General features: G+C 34.0%; 1 protein-coding gene across 2 annotated transcripts in view; it reads right to left on the bottom strand.

The window, feature by feature from the left end:
• PLXDC2 (plexin domain containing 2) overlaps positions 1-20746 on the bottom strand; it is a 503758-nt gene that overhangs the window by 253342 nt on the left and 229670 nt on the right. For both annotated transcript variants that reach the window (XM_069086276.1, XM_069086277.1), the window contains exon 3: positions 1595-1741. In XM_069086276.1, the coding sequence (XP_068942377.1) occupies positions 1595-1741 (147 nt within the window). The remainder of the gene's footprint in view (positions 1-1594; positions 1742-20746) is intronic.

Raw genomic sequence — 20746 nt, 5'->3', positions numbered from 1 at the left:
TGGCATGTTTCTTGCTCCTGGGATCTAGAAAATAGACACATGCTGTGAGAACACCTGCTAGACATCAGTCTAATCTACAAATTTTCATCCTTTATCTGCCTTTGGAGAATCTGATCTAAATCCCACAGTAAAATATTTTAGAACATGCAATCTTGTGATGGGTTTATTGGCCCTCAGGAGAAAAAAAAAGATGTATCCCAACAGAGAGAAAATACTTAGCTTTGTTTTCCATTCAGTCTTAGAAAATATTGCTGATATTTAATATCTAACAAATGCTTTTGGTATTTTAGCTTTTTTTCAGCTATTAGAACCCAGTCTCTTGGACATCTACACATATCCATAAAAGAAGAATGAATACAATTTGGTTTGATAAGGTTGAGTATTTGGTACTTAACTAGTGCCTCTTAATCCACAAAATATTCCTATAATTTCCTTTTTTAGATTAAATATAGGAATAACAATGGAAAGTCTATAAAAATTATGGCGCTCTTTTAGGAGACTACGAACAAGTATTAATCACCATGTCCGACACAGTGCTTAGAACATCTGTACTACCTGGGCATTATTCAATCTTTTAGATTTTCTTAAAACAGACATGACTTATGATCTAGTAATCAATGTGTCAAAGAGTATTTGATCCAAATCTCAATGTTCTCCAGAAGAAAATCGATGTTTAATACAGTGCCTTAAACATAATAGGCATTTGTTAAATATTTGTCAGATGAAAGAAGTTACAAATATATTGAGGGATGTGTAAATGGTCTACTCTATAAGTCTCAAATCCACCTCATGCATGATGTCACTTTTTTCCCTCTAAGTTTAGAGTTCTAACTATATCCTCAGAATCAAGTGATTTTGGTTGGATTTTTTTTCAGGTTGACTGAGAATTCAAAGAACCTGGATTCGAAATCTCACTGTTTATCTTATTCTGCAAACTGGGATGTTATTTAGGGACTCTGGGCCTCAGTTTCCTAATCTGTATAATTGAAGGGTAGGGAAAGAGGGCCTCTAAAAGTCCCTTCTATCCCTAATTCTACTATCATCCTAACAAGGACTCGTAGAAGTGAATTTTTAATGAAAGTGACCCCAGATACTACCCCAGTTATCTACCACATAAAATAGAAACAATATGACTAAGGGAAAGAGGAAACTGATAGTGGGGATTGGGCATCCACAAACAGAATAATGTCCCCAGTTGATCCAATTGTATTTAATGACTATAAATTAATAACATGTACATGTAGAAAAAATGGAATTGATGGTTTCAATGGATTCATTTGGTCATAACTGAAGAAAACAGCTTGAAATGTCTTTGTGATACAGGACTATGAGCTAAAGAGATTCTCAAAAACACCTAAGATAACTCATAAAGTTGAGGGAAGTATTCAATTCTTTCTGTAGCATCTCATAAGGGGAAAATAACTAAATAAATGCAGGTTATCTGAAACAACTTCATTTCTTTATTTTCCATAAAAGCCTACAGGCAATTTTAAAGCTGACTTTCCTTGAGTAGTTTTCTCAATAAATGCTACAGTTACAGCAATTAAAATAATAGCTTATCGGGGGAAAAATGAGTGTATGTCAAATCTCTTACTGCAGCTTGCCGATGGGTATTGGACAAAATCCCATGAATCTTCACTTTGTCTTTTTCTTTTTGGTCCATGTTCACCCACAAATCCCGGCTGGCAGAGTCAAATGGCCCATATATCCTGGAAATATAGTAATTATGATCTGTATCCTCCTGTAACAATGTAGAAAGAGAGAGAAAAAAAAAAAACAAATGTATTAAAAACAGAAACAATTCCCAGACAATTAGGATAAATGCCTTTGAATTTAGAAGGTTTGTTATTTCTCAAAGTGACTATGGGGATTCAATTATTTCAGAGGCAAGTGAACTAAGATGCACAATGTAAAAAGTAGAAATCCTTTATGGGAAATATTTGAAAATAAACAAGAAGCAGATGCAAGTGTCTTCTCTGTATCCAAAATTCTGATAAGAAATATTTTTATATACCTCTTCTGGCTCTCCAAATGTAAGAATAATTCTTGGGAAAAATGCCTGGTGAAATCTGAACACAATGATTGTTGACTTCCAGGTGAATGAAAATCAGTGAATGCTCTATGGCAGCCTCTCTGCTTTAATAAAAGCAATATGTAGTCAGCTTTTAGCTAACAGTTTTGGAAATGAAGAGATTCTTAAGATTTCTTGCCTCTCATTTTATTCATTAACTGTGACTTTTTGTTTGAATGCTCATTAATGGCACCCAACATCATATTCAGCATGCAATTCTTCCATTGTGTCCAAACTCCTTAATGCAGAGCTCTGAATATTAAAAGAAATATCTCTGTTGAGAAGTAGATCACCAATATTACAGGTGCTAGCTATTTTCCTTGTCAATTATTCTGCAAATTGCAAATTTTCTTTTTTGAAAAAATCAACTGATTTAAAAAATGTATTAAGTATCTACTATATGCTAGGAATATAAGTACCTACATGCCAAAAATACAAAGAGAAAAATGAAACAGCTCCTGTTTGAAAGGAACTGACTCAGGATGAGACATGTAGAAGGACTCTATCTCCTCTGCATATTGCTATCATCTTAGCAGGAATATATATTAAACCTAAACCTTAGGAACCAAAATCACATATAAAATATTTGGCATTTAAAACTTTTTCCAAACCTGACCTGTGCTTTTTCCAGCTTTATTAAAGAGTATTCTCCTTCATCTGTTTTTTTTTTAATATTCCACTCAAACTGGCCTTATATGAGACATTCCATTTCGCAATGATTTGGCATTGACTATCCCCAATGTCTAGAATACATCCTCGCATTGCCTATTCCTCTTAAAATCCCTAGTTTCTTTCAAAACAGAATTAGAATCACCTTCCATGTGAGATTTCTCCAAATCCTGGCAACCACTGGGGTCTTTTCCCACCCAAATGATACATTGCAGCTATTTGTATATACCCACATATACACCATTATTTTCTCCAAAATAATCTTAGAGGCCAGGTGATGTTTTGATTTTATCTTTATATGTCCAGTTCTTGGCTGCCCTAACCAGGAACTGGATAGAACATGTGGATAAGTAAATTAAAGATAATTTAGAGAGAGAGAGAGACTACTCAATTCTTACAAAGAGCTGGATAGGAATTAAGTAAAGGCTTCACAATGGAGGTAGTTCCTGAACTGAACCTTTGAGGAAGGTAGGATCTATGAGAGGCAAAGGAGAGAAAGAAATCTATTTCTAGACCTGATAGAGCCTGGTTACAAAGGACATTCTGTGTAAATGTAGAGATATGAGATGGCATGTACTATTTGGGGAACAGGTCAGGTGGGCTAAAGCTGAAGTACACAAAGAAAAGAAAGGTTATGAAGTTAAGAGAGAGTCAGACTGCAGGGCATTAAATACTGGGTTAAAGAATTTGGAGTTGATCCTTGAGACAACGGAGGATTGTCAAAGATTGGTCCACAAGCAAATGACATGGTCACTCTTCTGTTTTAGGAATAAAAATTTAGTAGCTATATGGAAAATGGATTGAAATAGGGAGATAATAGAAGCAAGGGGACAAATTAACGGATTATTTCAACACAGACAACAGGTGTTGATAGCTTAAACTACCACTGTGGTGTGTGAATGGATAAAAAGTGATTGATGAAAGATGTCTGGGAGAAAAGCATGCATGACTTGGCAACTATTTCAGCGGAGCAGAGGAGGAGGGGAAAGGGAAAATTCAAGATTTTTAAATGGGGTAACTGGAATGAGGGAGATATTATCAAAAGCATTAAGAAATGCAGAAGCAAAAGTAGTCATTAAGAGACAAGGGAATAAGATCTGTCTTAGACATTTGAATTTTGCCATATGAATGCAATTTCCAGTAGAGTTGTCAGACAAGTAGTGGATAATGGGGCACTTGAGTTCAGGAGACAGATAAGGGCTAGATCTATGGATTATGGAGTTTTTTGCCTAGTAAAAATAATTAGATGCATATGAGAAATGAGATCACCAAGAGTCAGTGGAGAGGGCCTAAGGTAGAATTTAATGTGTGTATATATGTATGTCTATGTATATATTTACTAACTATATGAAATGAGTATATATGTATATATATATATAATCACCACCACCATCATCATGTAATGATGCTTATGATTCACATTTCTATTGTACTTCACAGTTACCAAACTCTTTCTATATGTGATTCCGCTTGATTCTCATAACAATCCTATGAAGAAGATAAGTCCTGTTAATATTATTATCATTGTCATTTTCTGGGTGAAGAAATCATATTAACTATATGAATTATATATTTATGTATAATTCATATAAAATATCTTAAGAACAAGGAGCCATTTTCATAATGACAGGAGTCTCATAACAAAATCAAGCCAATTTCAAGTCCTAGCCCCAAGTTTACAAATCTAGTAAAGTCTGATAAAAAATAGTAAGCTAAAAGCTTCCATTAAAGCAACATTTTATTTTGATGCAACTGTTGGGGTAAATGAGGAGGGAGAAGGGGAAAATTTATTGCTCAGGCATTACCATGACTAGCTTTCCACCCCAATTCCTAGGTCACAAGATTTAGCATTGGAGGGATTTTAGCAGTCACCCAGTTCACTTTTCTAATTTTATAAATGAGTATACAGAGATTAAATGACATTGTCATAGGAGAAATAAGTTGAGGACCTGGAATTCAAGGCCATTGCCTCTAATGCTATACCTAATGTTCTTTCTGCAAATAGCAATAAATATGGTATTTATCTTAAAACAAACATGGTCTGGGCAGCTAGGTGGAGCAGTGAGTAAAGTGCCAGCCCTGGAGTCAGGAGGACCCGAGGTGGTTCCGGCCTCAGACACTTAACACCCACACAAAAAAACTAGCCGTGTAACCTTGGGCAAGTTATTTAACCCCAACTGCCCTCCAAAAGGCAAAAAAACAAAAACAAACATGATCTTCTAAAAAATCTTGAAGAGGGTATTTATGAATGGGATTGTTAATCTCCCCTAGATATTATCACCCCCACCATCATCATCATGTAATACTCCTCATGAAACACATTACTTTTATACTTTATAGTTATCAAACTCTTCTTATATATAATTCCATTTAATTCACACAACAATCCTATGAAGACAGAAGATAAATACTATTAATGTTATTATCGTTGTCATTTTCTGGATGAAAAAATTGAAGTTCAATGAACTTGTCCCAGATCTCATGGCCAATAATTGACAGGGCTACTACTTAAACTCAGGTCTTTAGACATTGAGTCTCCACTTTCATTCCACCATCCAGGTTGCTTTTCCTAAGAACCAAATGAGGAAGTTGATTCATTGAAAACCTCTACTCTACTCCAATCAGTATCAATTTGATATGATTATAAATTCTGTATATTTGACCCTAGCACTGTGAGCTGCAGGTGGTAAGCTCACTCGTGTAATCACTGGAAGCTGGCTGGTGGCCCTCCAAACTTGTTCTTATTGTACTGACCAATCTCAGTGTGGCAGAGGAGATGTAACTACTTGGAAAGTCCAAAAAAATTTTTTTGTAACTTCATATCATTCTCTCTTGTCCAACATGAACAGGTACCTATCTTACGACCATCTAGTCGATGGAGATGTCCTATGCTTCATCCATCGTATAATTATCTTATGACCACCTCGTCAATGGAAATACTTCCTGCCTCAACCAAGCTGTGACCCTGATGATATACTGTTTTGCTTATTTTAGCCTACACATCATATGTCAACCAATGGAATTATTCTGTATCTGGTATAGCTGTTTTTGAATGTTTAGATATCAAGCCCTATAAAAATATGAACCTGGAAGGAGGTTGCATCTGATATCATGAGGAAGATTTGAGGAGTAAAATGCCATTGGCTCAGAGTTCTGCCTCAGTCTCTGTTATCATAGGTTGGATAATTAAGTCCTAACTACCAAGAACAGGGACAGTGTGGTATGGGGGGAAAAAAAGCTGAACCCAGAGTCAGGAGAAACATGTATTTTTTTCCTGCATAATAAATACAGAGCCAGAACAACCTGACCTAGCCAAACCACATTTTCTCAGCTCCAGGTCGTTAATTCACAAAACAGAGTTTATACCCATGGTTCCTATTTCAGAGGACAATTTTTCAGCTCAAATGAAGTAAATATAGGCAAGCTGCTTCTCAATGCATAAAGCCTAGATAAATGGAAAACTTTTAGTCTATGCAGATAAACTGGATATAGTGCTTTCTCCTTTTTCCTCTAATGCCATTATATTGCTCATTAAACAAAGATAAAGGGGGAAAAAAGATCATTACACTCAAATTAATCAGTGTTGCCAAATATTAGTAGCTCTTGCTAAAAAAAAAATGTTGATCGTGGGCAGCGGCTAGGTGGTGCCATGAATAGAGCACTGGCCATGGAGTCAGGGGGACCTGAGTTCAAATCCAGCCTCGGACACTTAACACTTACTAGCTGTGTGACCTTGGGCAAGTCACTTAACCCCAATTGCCCTGCATTGCCCCCTCCAAAAAGCAAAAAACAAAACAAAAACATGTTGATGGGGAAGAGGTTGAAACCATTGACAAAGGGAAGCTTTAGGATTATTTGTGGATTACATTGCTCTATCCTGGTCCCTCTCACACCAATATATAAATGGCCATATGTGGAAGGTAAGGATGCCTTCTCTTTTTATTTTCATTCATCTGAATGAATCCCTTTACAATGCTGCTATCAAGAGAAGGGACAGTACTAACATATATATTGCACAGGGCTGGGTGTAGTCATGCTTTCTGTACTAGTATTATTAGCCTGAATTTTGAGCCCCAGAGGTTAGAGGTGGGGTGGAGGAAAGTGTGACAGAAGAAGGAGAAGAGAGTGTCTTCCCTGTTCCAGGGCTTAGAGATTACCCTGAGTATAATTTCAAAATGGATGAAATGTCTTTCTCTGCTCCCTACTTCCTTCCTGTAATTGTTTTCTATAACTTCATCCTGAGTGCCTCAGATACCCAGAGTCCCTGTAACTCCTTGAATCCCAAATGATGGTACCTTCACTTGGCCCTATCCCGATTCTCAAAATTACTCCATGTTTCAAAAAGTAACTATATGTGTGCGTGAATGACATTCCTTTTAAAACTTCAAACCTACTTCAACATTGCCTTTATTATAACAGTTAAATTGAAACTCTCTAAAAGTTTACTGAATAGCTTCATACACTGAAAACCTTGAGTCTACAACTCACACAACATAAGAATGACAGCTAATCTTCACAGTTACATGTTTCTCCCAGTGTTACTAACAAAAAGAGATTTAAATGCCCAAATATCAAACTTAAATGAATATTTTACCTTATGTGTGTATCTCATCTATCCTTAAAGACTGACATTCACTGCTATCCTACATAATTCTTTATCACAATCATTTGCAGATACACCCAGGGATCTATCCAGGGTGCTGAAGGGTTTCCTCTAGGTAGTTATATTTTGTTGCTCTCAGGGCAATACTCATTCTATCACCTGTTCTCACACCATGGATGGTCTACCTCCTTTTCCAATCATATATTTTCTTAGTGATAACTTTCAGATCAATTCTTACATTTAGGCCATTTTCAGAAACATTTTACAAGCGTATATATTTTCAATTGTGTTTTGAGTCACTCATAATTTTGTTCTTCAAAGTTTGTGGTGTTCCACCATTTACATCAGTACAAACATCACCATCAGAACATTTATTATTTTTCAAAAAATATTTTTCACCCTGGAATAGTTTGTGATGATGAAAAATAATGGGCTACTTTCTTAGCAAAATAGGATGCTCTCTTGTGTTCAACCATATCTGTTTGTCTCTCCCTCTCAATTATGACACTAATTCATTGTCTCCCTGCTTTATGCCTCACTTCATACTAATAACCAGAAGATATTTTAACAGTGCTATGTGGGTATCTCTGTTTTATCAAGCAATCTTTTAAAAAGCTTAATATATATATCAAGAATCTCATGGGGGGGGGAACTTTTAAGAATGTGTTTTATCAAGTGTCAAATGCCTTTCTGAAATAGAAATGTTCTTTTAAAATTTATCTGTATCTTTCACTTACATGAATAACTATAAAGATATGAGCTATCATAGAAGATCATTTTTCAAACCCTGCCTCTTTGGTTCTTCTACTATTCTCTTAAAGATTTTATCAAAATAAAAATGGTAGTCTAAGGTATAGAAATATGTCCTTGGAAGGAAGATCTGAATTCAAGTCACACTTGTGGCATAGTACAGCTATCTGTGGGTGACAATGGGAAAGTCCATTAACTTCTCAATTCTCCTAAGTAACTTTAAGTCTCTGAGTTGCCTATGTGCATGGGTTTACCCTATGATGAAGCTTTGGAGGGAATTTCCAAAAGGAGCCATAGATGTCAGTAATTATTGAAGGAACTATAGCAATTTTGTATAATCTTGGCAATTTTGTTCCCTTTTCTACTAATCCTGACCATGACTATAAAAGAAATACTACATTTAGAATTGGGATGACTTAAAATTTTTTTTTCATTGTTGGCCACAGCCCAAGCCTTTTGTCACTTAGATGACATACTATCCCCACTTAGGATGGTCATTAGATAACAGGTTCATGCAGTAAGGTTCTAAAACTTTCCAGTCAGATGCTACATATTCTGATATTTTAGCTTTAAGAACCCAATGTGACTAGAATTGTACTCTCTGGAAAACAGATTGCTTATGGGCATTTATATGAGTAAAGTTTTGTTCCACTTCTACTCACAAACCAACCCTTGAAATATTCACTAAAATTGCATATAGTTTAGGGGAAAATTATTTTGAAATTGAAGAAATTGATATGTGTCAAAATATAAATAAAGCTTTGTATTTTTATTGACTTTTATTCACTAAACACAACAGGAAGTAGAGACAGTTATCATGGATAAACAATATGTTAAAGGCCAGAAGTAGGCCATAATTTATATAATGGGCCCAGCCACTTAACATCCATTTTAGATCAGGTGACTTTTTTCATGGAGTTCATTCTTTGGGCCATATTCTGTCCATCATAGGAGTAACAGGGAAGTAAAGAGGATTATCAAAAGCCATTCAAAGCAGGGAGAGTTTCATTTTCTCTCCAAAAAATGAAACATTTCAAATACAATAAATGGAAAAATAGCACAATTGTGACACATCCATTTCAGTTTGAAATCCAAATATTATAGAAAAAGCAATGTCATAGTAGATGGCTAGAAATCCATTTTGTTCGAGCATGCTGAGAAATGTTATATAGTTATGGACACGCTAAGTATACAATTACACAGAGTAAAGTGGAGAAGTTAGATAATGTGCCGATTGTCATCACTCCAAATAATCGACATGAATATGTTGGGATCCACAGATTTCTTTTTAAATCTCTGTCATGAGTTTGAAGAATCTTTTTCTACAGAGTCTTTGATCTCTGAGTAAAGGGGTTGATTCATAGAATCAATCCAACTCTCTTTTGCAATACCTCAAATAGCCTTATCATTTTCTTTAAACAATATTAAAATCCCTTCACTTTCTCTTCCCTATGACTGCTGAACTACTTGAAAATTGCTTATGTCTCATTATTTGTCTTCTTCAACATCAATTTTCTCCTGATTTTTGTTTCAACAAACTTTCTTAAAACTCCTTTCTCTAATGTCACTGGGGTGAGTTTCTCATGGCCAAATTCACTAATTTCATATCCTCTTTTATCTCTCTGCAACATTTCAAAGTGTTGACATCCTAATAGGTACCCTGTCCTAACTTGGCTTCAAGACAATACCCCCACACACACTTCTCCTACCATTTTGAACATTCCCTACATGACTAACACTAAGTATGTGGAACACTGTGTACAATGTCATAGACTCCTCATATTTTTTTTTATATTGACAAAAGTCCAAGATTTTTTCCGTGGCACTCCTCTCTTCCCTTTATATGCTCTTAGTTATGTCATTCACATGCTATTTAAAATTAATTTTATGGCATATGTTGCCTTAAATCATCTTTATTTCTTAATAAATCTCTCTCCCTCTCTCAACCAGAGAGCAAACCCTCAATAACAAAGAATGAACAAAGAAGATGCAGTTGAACAAAATTAAAAATAATAGAAAAAGCAAAAATGATAATGATGATATTTCTAAAAAGCCTTTTATGTGCCTGCAATTGTACTTAGCAGGAAGTTCTACTAATATCCCCCTTTTTTACATGAGAGAAATCTGAGGAAAACAAAAGTTAAATGACTTGTCAAAATTCAAGCACTTGGTAAGTGTCTGAGGGTGATTTTGAACTCTGTTCTTCCTAACTCCAAACCCAGCATTATTTGCCTAGCTCAATAAGCATATTGTTAAAATACATAGTATCAAACCCCTTCAAAAAGAGACAGATGCTTTATACTTTCATGCACCCTGTAGAGATCACACTGGATTCTACTTTATCTGTGAGGTTTTGTCCTACAACCTACAGTCAACAATTGAGATGCCCCTTTGTACTTTACAAAGTTCTGTATTTTGCAACTCTTGAGAGTCTTTTTATGTAATATAATGTAATAGACCAATCTATGTAAGTTTCATATATTCTTTTAAGATCTATCCTTCATGAAGTCATTCTATATTATCTAAATGTTGAATCTATATCTCCCTTATCTCCTAGAACAGTGCTCTGTATGTAGTAGTTACTTAATGGATATATGTTGAATTTTGTTTAAAGTTCCACTATGGACATTAAAGGAATCATGGATATAGGAGATTAATTATCAGCAATGCTTGTTATAACTATAAAAAATAAAAAAAATAAAGAAATGGCAGTCATTTAAAAACATCTGAGGTGCATTTTAAGTTACCTTTGGACACTGTTGGTTACTGACTTAAAAAGCGAGAAAACCATATCAGCAGAGCAGACTAGCAATTTAAATAACAGAAATAGTAAAATAACAGAAACAGTCAGACTCTAGAACCAAATGTTTGTTAAACTCAAGGACAACATAAGTCATTTGTGAAGAATTCTCTATTTGACAAGAATGGCTAAGAATACTAGAAAGCAATCTAGAAGATTACCATTCGTGTGGTTATGCCAATTAGATATTTATAACAATAAAATGAAAATTGTTCTGTGATTTGAATAGTAAGGTCACCCTTGAAAAAAGTGGTAAAGAACAGGTCAGTACCTTGGACAGCTGTGTTAGAGGGGGAAACTTAAAGTAGTGATACTATATCACTTAAGATAAAAGAGATAACTTTGATGACATGAAATTGCAAAAATATTCATACTAACAACTTCAATAATAGTAAAAATGGGAAGATGTTGATTGAGAAAAATAACTTTGAATCAAATATCTCTGATAAGGGTGTGAAATCCAAGATCTAGAGGGAAAAATATATACAGGACTTTGAAGAGTGAGCCTCCCAATAGATATAGATATAGAAAGGCTATAAACAACATGTTATTGAATCAAGAATTTCAAATTAATAACAAGTATATGAAAATGCTCCAAATTCCTTGTAATAAAAAATGCAAATAAAAATACAGTTTCATATAAGCTTCCACCTAACACTCAGTAAATCAAAAAATTAGACAAAATATGGAAATAGTTGATCTGGAGTTGGATTTAAATTTTGTAATGTTGGTTAATAACAAAAGAAGCATATAACATACATTTCAAAATGTTTTTTTCTTCTGGCAGCTAACTTTACTTCTCAAATGAATTATAGGGGATAAGGAAGACATTATATAATGATGTTAAGAGAAGAATTACATGCCTAGATCTTTTGAGGTACAAATTTTCCAGTATGTCATGACCATTTTTTAGCTTAAAGACTGACATTTTTAAAAAGTGATAAGAGTCATTCCACTTCTGATAAGTGCCCTGGTATATATGAGTGACTTGTCTGGAGAATTATTATCATGAATACTACAGGAATGGTTTCTCGCAGGGCAGTAATATGTGCAAACAGATGTAGTATATTTAAAAGAACTCTTGCCTGGTAAAAAAAAAAAATAGGATACAAAAAGAGCCCTTTCTGAAGGAAAAAAATACATTATGTGATTCATTTTGTGTATCAAGATATTTTATTTTTACCAGTAAATTGTCAAGCATTCATATTTTACAAAAATTGAGAATGAAGTAATAGAGTAACAGATTCCTAAAATCCTACCATTACTGTATGAATCAAAGCAAAAGCCAATAATGGTAAATTCATTTGACTGTTTTATGGCAATGCTTTAACTGGTACCTCGATCCATACCTACTGAAATGCTTTTTACAACCTGTAAATCAAACCCTTTCAATATAGCTCTGACTTTATTTATCTAAAGTGGGAGGAATAACTGTTAGATGAAATCTTACTGAAATTTTTTTTTAAATATTACTTTTAGTGATTCTTTGAAGTGCAGGTAGCATGGTAACCTCTTCTCTTATTGTGAAATTAAATCTGCATTTATAAGAAAAAATTGTGGATATGAATATTGCTATCAAACTTTCCATAAGAATAAATTTCAATGTTAATTTCTTCTTAAATGAAAATGATCAAATGTTTTCTCAATGTCTGCAATAATACTTGTTTTATCATCCCCCCATTCAATCAACAAGCTAATAAACACTTATTAAATTTTGAGCACAATCATGAAGTAATATTACAATTTTAATTTTGTAATTGAAATGGATTTCAGAGGATATCTATACTGGGAATGAAGGCTTCAACATAATATGAATCCCTTATATAAAAGTTATCAAACTGACCATCTATCCTCTGTTGGAAGACATTGAGTCATGTCTTTGCATATAGAATCCCAAATTGCAGAGCTCAGAGGAACTCTGGAGGTCGCTTATCAACATATACTCCAAATCAAATCCTGGCTACAATAAAACCAATGGGTAATCCACTCCCTCCCAAGGTAGTCTGGTTCTCTTCTGGAGAACTCTATTTGCTAGGAAGTTTGTGTTTACATCAATCCCAAATTTACTTCTTTGCAACTTAACCATTTACAACTTCCTATCATCACTTTTACCCTTTCAGACAAAGTAGAATACGTTCAGTCCTTCAACCTCATAAAGAGATAAGATATAACATTTGTGAAAAAATTCATGGATCGAAGTAGGTGTTATGTAAATGCTTATTGCCTCCTCTCTCCTCTTCCCCTTATATAAGACTCTAAATTTGCTATACACTCTCATGTCCTAAAAGGCTTCATGCAACAGGAAACTCCCTCCTTTATGAATATGACTGTTCCGATTTGGGGAACCTCTAATTTTCTGAGTTTGTCACCTTATATTAAGCTGAAAATATTTCCTTCCATACCTTCTATTTTATTGGACACATTATCCAATAAATCACATAAGTCCAAGCTTTCTCTTTTCCAGGCTATGCATTCTTAATTTCTTTCATAGATCCATTTTCTGTTTGGGTTGTCAAACACTAGATTACTATGGTCCTTTACTACTGTTTATTGTGTACCTCATATGTTCCATTGATCCACTTCTCCATATCTTATTCAGTAGCAAATTGTTTTGCTAACTACCACTTTGTAATCCAGTTTGAGATCTGGCATAGCTAGGCCACCTTCTTTCATATTTTTAATCAATTCTCTTGATATTGTAGACATTTTTGTGCTTTCAGATAAAATTTATTATTTTTTTCTAGCTCCACAAAGTTTTTGGCAGTTTCATTGGTATGGCCCTGAATAAGTAAATCGATTTTGTAGAATTTTCATTTTTATTATATTAGCTCTGCCTGCTTATGAGCAATGAATATTTCTCCAATTGTTTAGATTTGCTACTATTTGTGTGAAAAATGGTTTTTATTTCAGTTCTGTTAGTTACTGTGTTTATCTTGGCAAATAGACTTCCAAGAATTTTATATTGTCTGCACTTATTTCAAATAACATATGTTTGTGTATATATGTGTATGTATCTGTATATAAACATACACACACACATATATGTGTAATATACTAATAATTTATGCATGTTTATTTTATATTCTGCAATTTTGCTGAAGGTGTTAATTATTTCAACAAGTTTTTAGTCAGTTATCTAAGATTTTGAATAAAAAAATCGCTATATGACAAAAATTGCTAGGAAAACTGGAAAGTATTTTTAGCAGAAACTAGGTATAAACCAACATCTCACATCACATAATAAGATAAGCTCAAGATGCATCATGATTTAGACAAAATTGATGATATCATATGCATAACAGAGGAGCATGACATATTTCACCTATCAGATCTATGAATAGAGGTAAAAGAAACTATGACCAAACAAGAGATAGAGAGCATTAGGGATGGTAAAAAGGATATTTTTTTATTACATTAAATTTAGAAAAGGTTTTACACAAACAAAACCAATGAAGCCAAGATCATAAAGAAACTAGAAAATGGGAAGAGGGATCTTAAAGTAAGTTTCACTGATAAAGACTTAGTTTCTTATATATAGACAGACTTGATTTAAATTTATAAGAATATAGACATTCACTAATTGATAAATGGTCAAAGGATATGAACAGGCAGTTTTCAGAAGAAGAAATCAAAGCTATCAGCAGTCATATGAAAAATGCTCTAAACCACTATTGATTAGAGAAATGTAAACCAACAAATTAAAACAATTTCTGAAGTCCCACCTTACACATATCATATTGACTGGCATGGCAGAAAGGATAATGACAAATGTTGGAGGAGATGTGGAAAAAAAGTGGGACACATACACCATTGGTGGAGTTGTGAACTGATCTAATCATTCTGGAGAGCAATTTGGAGCAATGATCAAAGGGCTATAAAATTGATCTTAACCTTTTACCAGAAATACCACTACTAGCTCTTTATCCCAAAGAGATATATAAAAAAAGAAATGGACCTATAAGTTCTATAAAAATATATTCATAGGAGCTCTTTTTGAGGTGGCAAAGAACTGGAAATTGAGGGAAAGACCATAAATTAGGGAATGGCTGAACAAGTTGTTGTATATGACTGATGGAATACTTTCTATAAGAAATGATGAGCAGGATGGTTTCAGAAACACCCAGGAAGTCTTATCTGAACTCATGCAAACTGAACTGAGCATAACCAGGAGAAAATGTGTACACAGTAAGAGCTATATTGTATGATGATCTACTGGGAATGATATAACTATTTTCATCAATACAATGATTCAAGATAATTCTGAAAAATTTATGATGAAAATGCTACCCTCCTCCAGAGAAGAAACTGATAAGAGTCTGAATGCAGAAAAAGCATACTTTTTAAACTTTATTTTTCTTGTTTGTTTTGGGGGGGAGTTGTCTGTATTTTCTTTTGCAACATAACTAATATGGAAATATGGTTCGCATGACTTCACATGCATAATCTATATCAAATTGCTTGCCTTCTCAAGGGGGGAGTGGGAGATGGAGAGAGAGAATTTGAACCTTGGAAAAATTATATCTATATTAACATACATACATACATATACACATATATGTATGATTTTTACATGTAATTGAGAGAAATAACATAAAAAATACAGAAAGACATAGTGTCTTGTAACCATAGAACTTATTTTTCCTGGGGTTGTGTTGGGGGTGTGTGAAAGGGAAGGGAAATATGTGTACTGGAATAATAAAATTAGAGAGTGATAGGAGCAAAGGAGATATCCAAACAGAAAATCTCAAGGATATTTCATTCATTCATTCAGGTTGGTAGAATTCAGAGGATTCCAAAAGTCCATCTAACAAAAATGTGTTTTTAGATATATCCTTAAATGAAGAATTAAATCTTTAAGAAAAAGAAAAAAGATGAAGATAAAAAAAAACCTTAGCCATAAATCTTGACTTTGTCATTTAAAAATGCAGAAACATTTTTAATCAGTCCCTATTCCCAGTTGCTCTGCATAGCAATATGGAAATTTTAAACTTACAATATTCTTAATCTAGGAACATTTATTAGAGCATAAATTCTCTGATGTCAGGAGAGTGTTTCTCATGAATCACGATTAACAGACGATCCAATGCTCTAAGGACTGCAATATTGGGAAACAATTTTCATAAATGAGTATCACACTGAAAACCATTGAGTCACCCTTAGATTGTATCCAATGGGGGGAATTTCCTTTCTTTTCAGTATGTCCATGGAGGCCTTAATGGAATCTTACTGAGCCCATAATAGGTGAAAAGAAAAAAAAATAGAATAACTCACAATACATTTTATCCATTAATAATATTATTTTTCAAATACCTTTTTTTGCATACAACTTCATAGAAATACTGCTTCTGGGAGAACAAACTCAGAATTCAATTGTCTTTGTTAATTAACTAAGGTTATCATTGATTTTCTCTTTAATGAAAACCCATACATTTGAGTAAATGGCCAATTGGAACCACATGGTAAGGAGAACAATCTGGAAATTACTGGTAGGAAAAAAATGCCCTCAAACACTGTAAAAAGTTAAATGCCAGTTGGTGAACTAAAACTTATCAGTATTTTTTTTTTCTCAAGAGCTCACTTTGAATATCATCTTTGCCCCCAAAGTTTACGTAGAGGCCAGGGCAATATGACTGTGGGATAGATTAAGTACCTCAACTAGTACTGAGAGTAAAGTACTGCCTTGGGTAACCCTTTAGCATCCACAGAATTTATGGAATTTGGGGATAAGATATAGAATATAGAAGGTATATAAACTATCCTGTGATCAAAGATAAATCTTTTATTTTAAATATTACATGATAAAATATTAATTTTCTCTCTGTTTATATATATATGTGTGTGTGTGTGTGTGTGTTTAATAAGAGCAAAAATATATACCATTTATATTGTGCTTTACAAATACCTCTTTTGATCCTCACAACAACCCCAGGATATAGTTGTTACTTTTGTCCTGATTTTGTGGATGAGGGAATAAAGGCAAAAAGAGGTTAAATGACTTGAGCAGGGTCACACAACTAAGTGCATGAGGTCAGATATAATCTTAGGTATTTCTGATTCTAGACGCAGTCCATAATTTAACTTTTCAACTAGATGACAGAAATATATTACGCATAAAGCATCCTATTTTTTTTTCAAGGCAAATGGGAAAGAAAAGAAGGCTATAGACGTATTTCTATCTCTCAAGCTCTATATATTATCTATAGTTCGGATACTCAGATTGAAAAGGAAACCTTTTCTAATTCTATTTCAAGGTTTCTTTCATTCAGATGAAAATTCAACATAGGATCATGGATTAACAGCTGGAAGGGCCACTCAGTTTAAGTAACAGAGAACAAGAATCTCAGATAGGTCTGGATAACAAAGAATAAAAACATGTTTCTTAAAGTATAGAGATCTCCTTTCTTCTATTAATTCCACTAGATGATAACAATCAAAAATCATATAAAAAACAGCAACCAGAATTTATACATCACTTTAAGTTTTGCAAAGTACTTTATATGTTTCTCTCTCAATCCTCACAACAACCATATGTTAGGTGTCCTGATTATTCTCATTTTGAAAGGGAGGACACTGAGGTTGAGAGAGGATAAGTAACATGTTTAATGTCACATAATGTGTCCAATACAGGATTTGAACTCAGGTCTTCCTGAGATCAAATCTAGCATTCTGTCTACAATGCTTTATAATTGAGAAGGTTTGCAGAAAGTAGGGAAAAAAATCATATTCAATGAGATTTCTGAATTGTCTGAGGAATTCTTTGTGCTTTTAAAATAAGAATAAGATTCATTTCTGATGGTGAATCTTTTTTTTCTTTCTCTGGGAACTCAGTTTAGAAATAAGGAAAACTCATTTAGCCAACTCTCTTGAGATAGTAGGCAGAGAGGTCAAAATCAGAGGGAGTCAATTGAAAACAGGCTTAAACATTTCCAGAATCAATGACAGAAAGGCAAGTGAAGAGGAAGTACAAAACTGAAGTGCTTTTCTTTTTAAATTAGCAAACAAACATTTTTTTTGGTAATATGCTTTTGCTGACATTATGGGACACAATACTTAAAGCCTGAAAAGCTGCTATTTATTTCTCATTATAAAATCACAAAACAGATAGGTAGTGGGAATTTTACTTCAGTTCTAGCTGAGAAGTATATTTTCTTTCTTTCTTTTTCCCATTTTAAAATCAGGCTGTGGTGGTTGTGCTGATACTGGTGGTTCTGTGTGGCTGGCTTGGGAATCAGGGGTATTGGTTCTTACCTTTTCAGAAGGCCTATTTGAGATATTTAAATTGATTCGAGGTATTTAAAAATGCACAATGAAGGGTCAAGGGTACAATGCATAGAGCACTGGGCCTGGAATCAGAAAGACCAGAAATCAAATCTGACCTCAGATACTTACTACCTGTGTGATCCTGAACAAGTCACTTAATCCCTGACTGCATAAAACTGGAGAAGGAAATGGCAAACCACTCCATTATCTTTTCCAGGAAAACTCTGCAAATATCTTGAAGAATTAGACATGGCTGAACAACTGAATAACATTCAAGGTTAATTTGGGAGAGCTTTCTAGAAATAAATTCATGTTTTACCATTTATTTTCCTCAAAGAGACATATTCTAATCATCCGTTAATTCATTTAATTCAATAATTTGAAAAACCAATATAAATGCATTCCTTTGTATAAGCATTGTACAAGAGCTGTGTGGGATACATATATATTAAAGCTAGGCCATACCTTTTTGAGCTTTCAAATCTAATAGAAAAATAATATAAAGTTATTGCAATGTAAATAAGTATATGACAATATCACACTATGACTTAGAGATATAATACAAAGTAAGGCAGTCTCTGACCTTAAGAAACTTAACATTCTGCTACAAAAATATAATTGGTTCATTGAAAAAAAAAATAAAGGGTATAGAAAAATAGGTACAGAGTAATGAGGGAGAATTAGCAACTGGGGAAAAAAGGAAGGGCCTCTCAAAAGAGGTGGAATGTAAACTAAAACTTGAAGGAAGCTAGGGATTCCATGAGGTAGAGGAGAAGAGGGACAGTATTTAAGAATGGGAGACAACATATACAAATATGAAGGAAAGAGATGGGCTGTTGTGTTTGGGGAATAGCAAGAATGCCAGGTAGTCTGGTGGCCAGTGTGTGAAGGGGAGTGATGCACACTCAGGGGAGGAAGGCAGACTGGAGCTAGACTGTGAGTCAAACACCTTGTTTATTGATAACCATGATCATCATAGTGCCACTAACAGAAATAGGGACATGAAAAGTAGCTAAAATGGGAGGTCAACATTTATCACAAATGTCTGACATTTCAAAATAAAAAAGTAGCACTTCAACCAAGAATAGTGTAATAGAAAATAAGAAGCATAATATTATATCCAAATACTTCAAATGAATGCAGACATAGTATCAGGAATATCCAGACTTTCTTCTTTTGAGCTTTAAGTGGCGATTACAATAATTCCCTTTTCTATTACTACAGTTATCCCTTCTACATTGTGACTCTCCTCATTGCAATTTCAATATATTGCAAGCCAGAATAAGGAATTAAATAAAAATTGGGGGGGGTAGTTTTATGGAAACCACAGATGACAGGAGAAAGCCAGCAGATGACACTGAAAAAGTTTAGAAACCCCAAAAATGTGTGTATGCATATACATATATGTATACACATATAAGTGTGTATATGTGTATATACACACATACATATATGCACATGTACATATATAAATATGTGTGTATATCTATTACATATAACTGTATAATTTACAAATATTGTAACTTTTAATAATTCAGATTTAATTATGTATATATAATATAATAATAATATATTATTATATGTATTATATATATTATTAATAATAATAGCAATAATAACAATAACAATAATTCAGATTTCTTCTCTGATATGAAGAGAGGACTTAAAAACTTTACATGGATTTTCCAGATCATGGGGGTACCTGTCCCTAACTACTGTGATGTGGAAGGGATGACCGTATTATGTTGTGTTTGATTAAACAATTGCTTAAAACGAGACCTTTTCATAGACTATTAAAGCATCCTGACTTGTCCAAGATCACATAGCTTTCAAAATATCAGAGGTGAGATCTTTATCTAGGTCCTCTAAATCCAAAGCTCATGCTCTTTACCCTGTGCCCTTTTGCCTCTCAAAAACACCCTGCTGTCTATCTGCTGACACATGGCCTGTTCTGCCAATTAGCTGAGACTTCTGTCTATTTGCTGGGCACATTCAATGTATGTCCTACATTTTATTAGAGGTGAGGTTCATACAAAGTCTTTAATAATCTGCACTTAACTGTTCCAACTTATCCTGTGGCAGATGCTTAAAGAGGAATAAAAAAGTCCCTTTTCGAGGAATAGAGTTTACTCAATTCAGAGACCAGATGTACTGAGAGTTACTTCAAAGAATAGTTTCACTTAAGGCAAAGTCAGTACTCCATAAAAGTAGGATAGCAGTCCCTCAGACAGAATGTCTTCATCTATCTTTGGAATGGCTACTTTGAAAAATCTAAGTGTCAGGAAATATACCTCAGAAGAAAATAATATGCCTAGATAAAGTCTTTGTTAATAGATTTCAGACCTGGGCTTGGTTTAAATGATTACTCTACAGATGTCACCAAGGTTTCATCTACACTTATCACAAATGATACAAATCCAGAAAGCATGTACCATAATCACCAATGCCCTTAAAAAAAAAAAAAAAAAAACCCTCGGGCGGCCCAGGTAGCACACCAAAAAAAAACACCGGCCCCAGGGTTGGGACAACCTGGGAATCAAAACCCGGGCACAAACACTCAACACCAAAACAAAAAAAATTATCTATATAACCA

The sequence above is a fragment of the Petaurus breviceps genome, unplaced genomic scaffold (genome assembly GCF_028583685.1).
Source record: "Petaurus breviceps papuanus isolate PSGF00001 unplaced genomic scaffold, PetGlider_PUasm1.0 178, whole genome shotgun sequence".
Classification (NCBI taxonomy): domain Eukaryota; kingdom Metazoa; phylum Chordata; class Mammalia; order Diprotodontia; family Petauridae; genus Petaurus; species Petaurus breviceps.
This window is presented reverse-complemented; position numbering and strand designations above follow the sequence as displayed.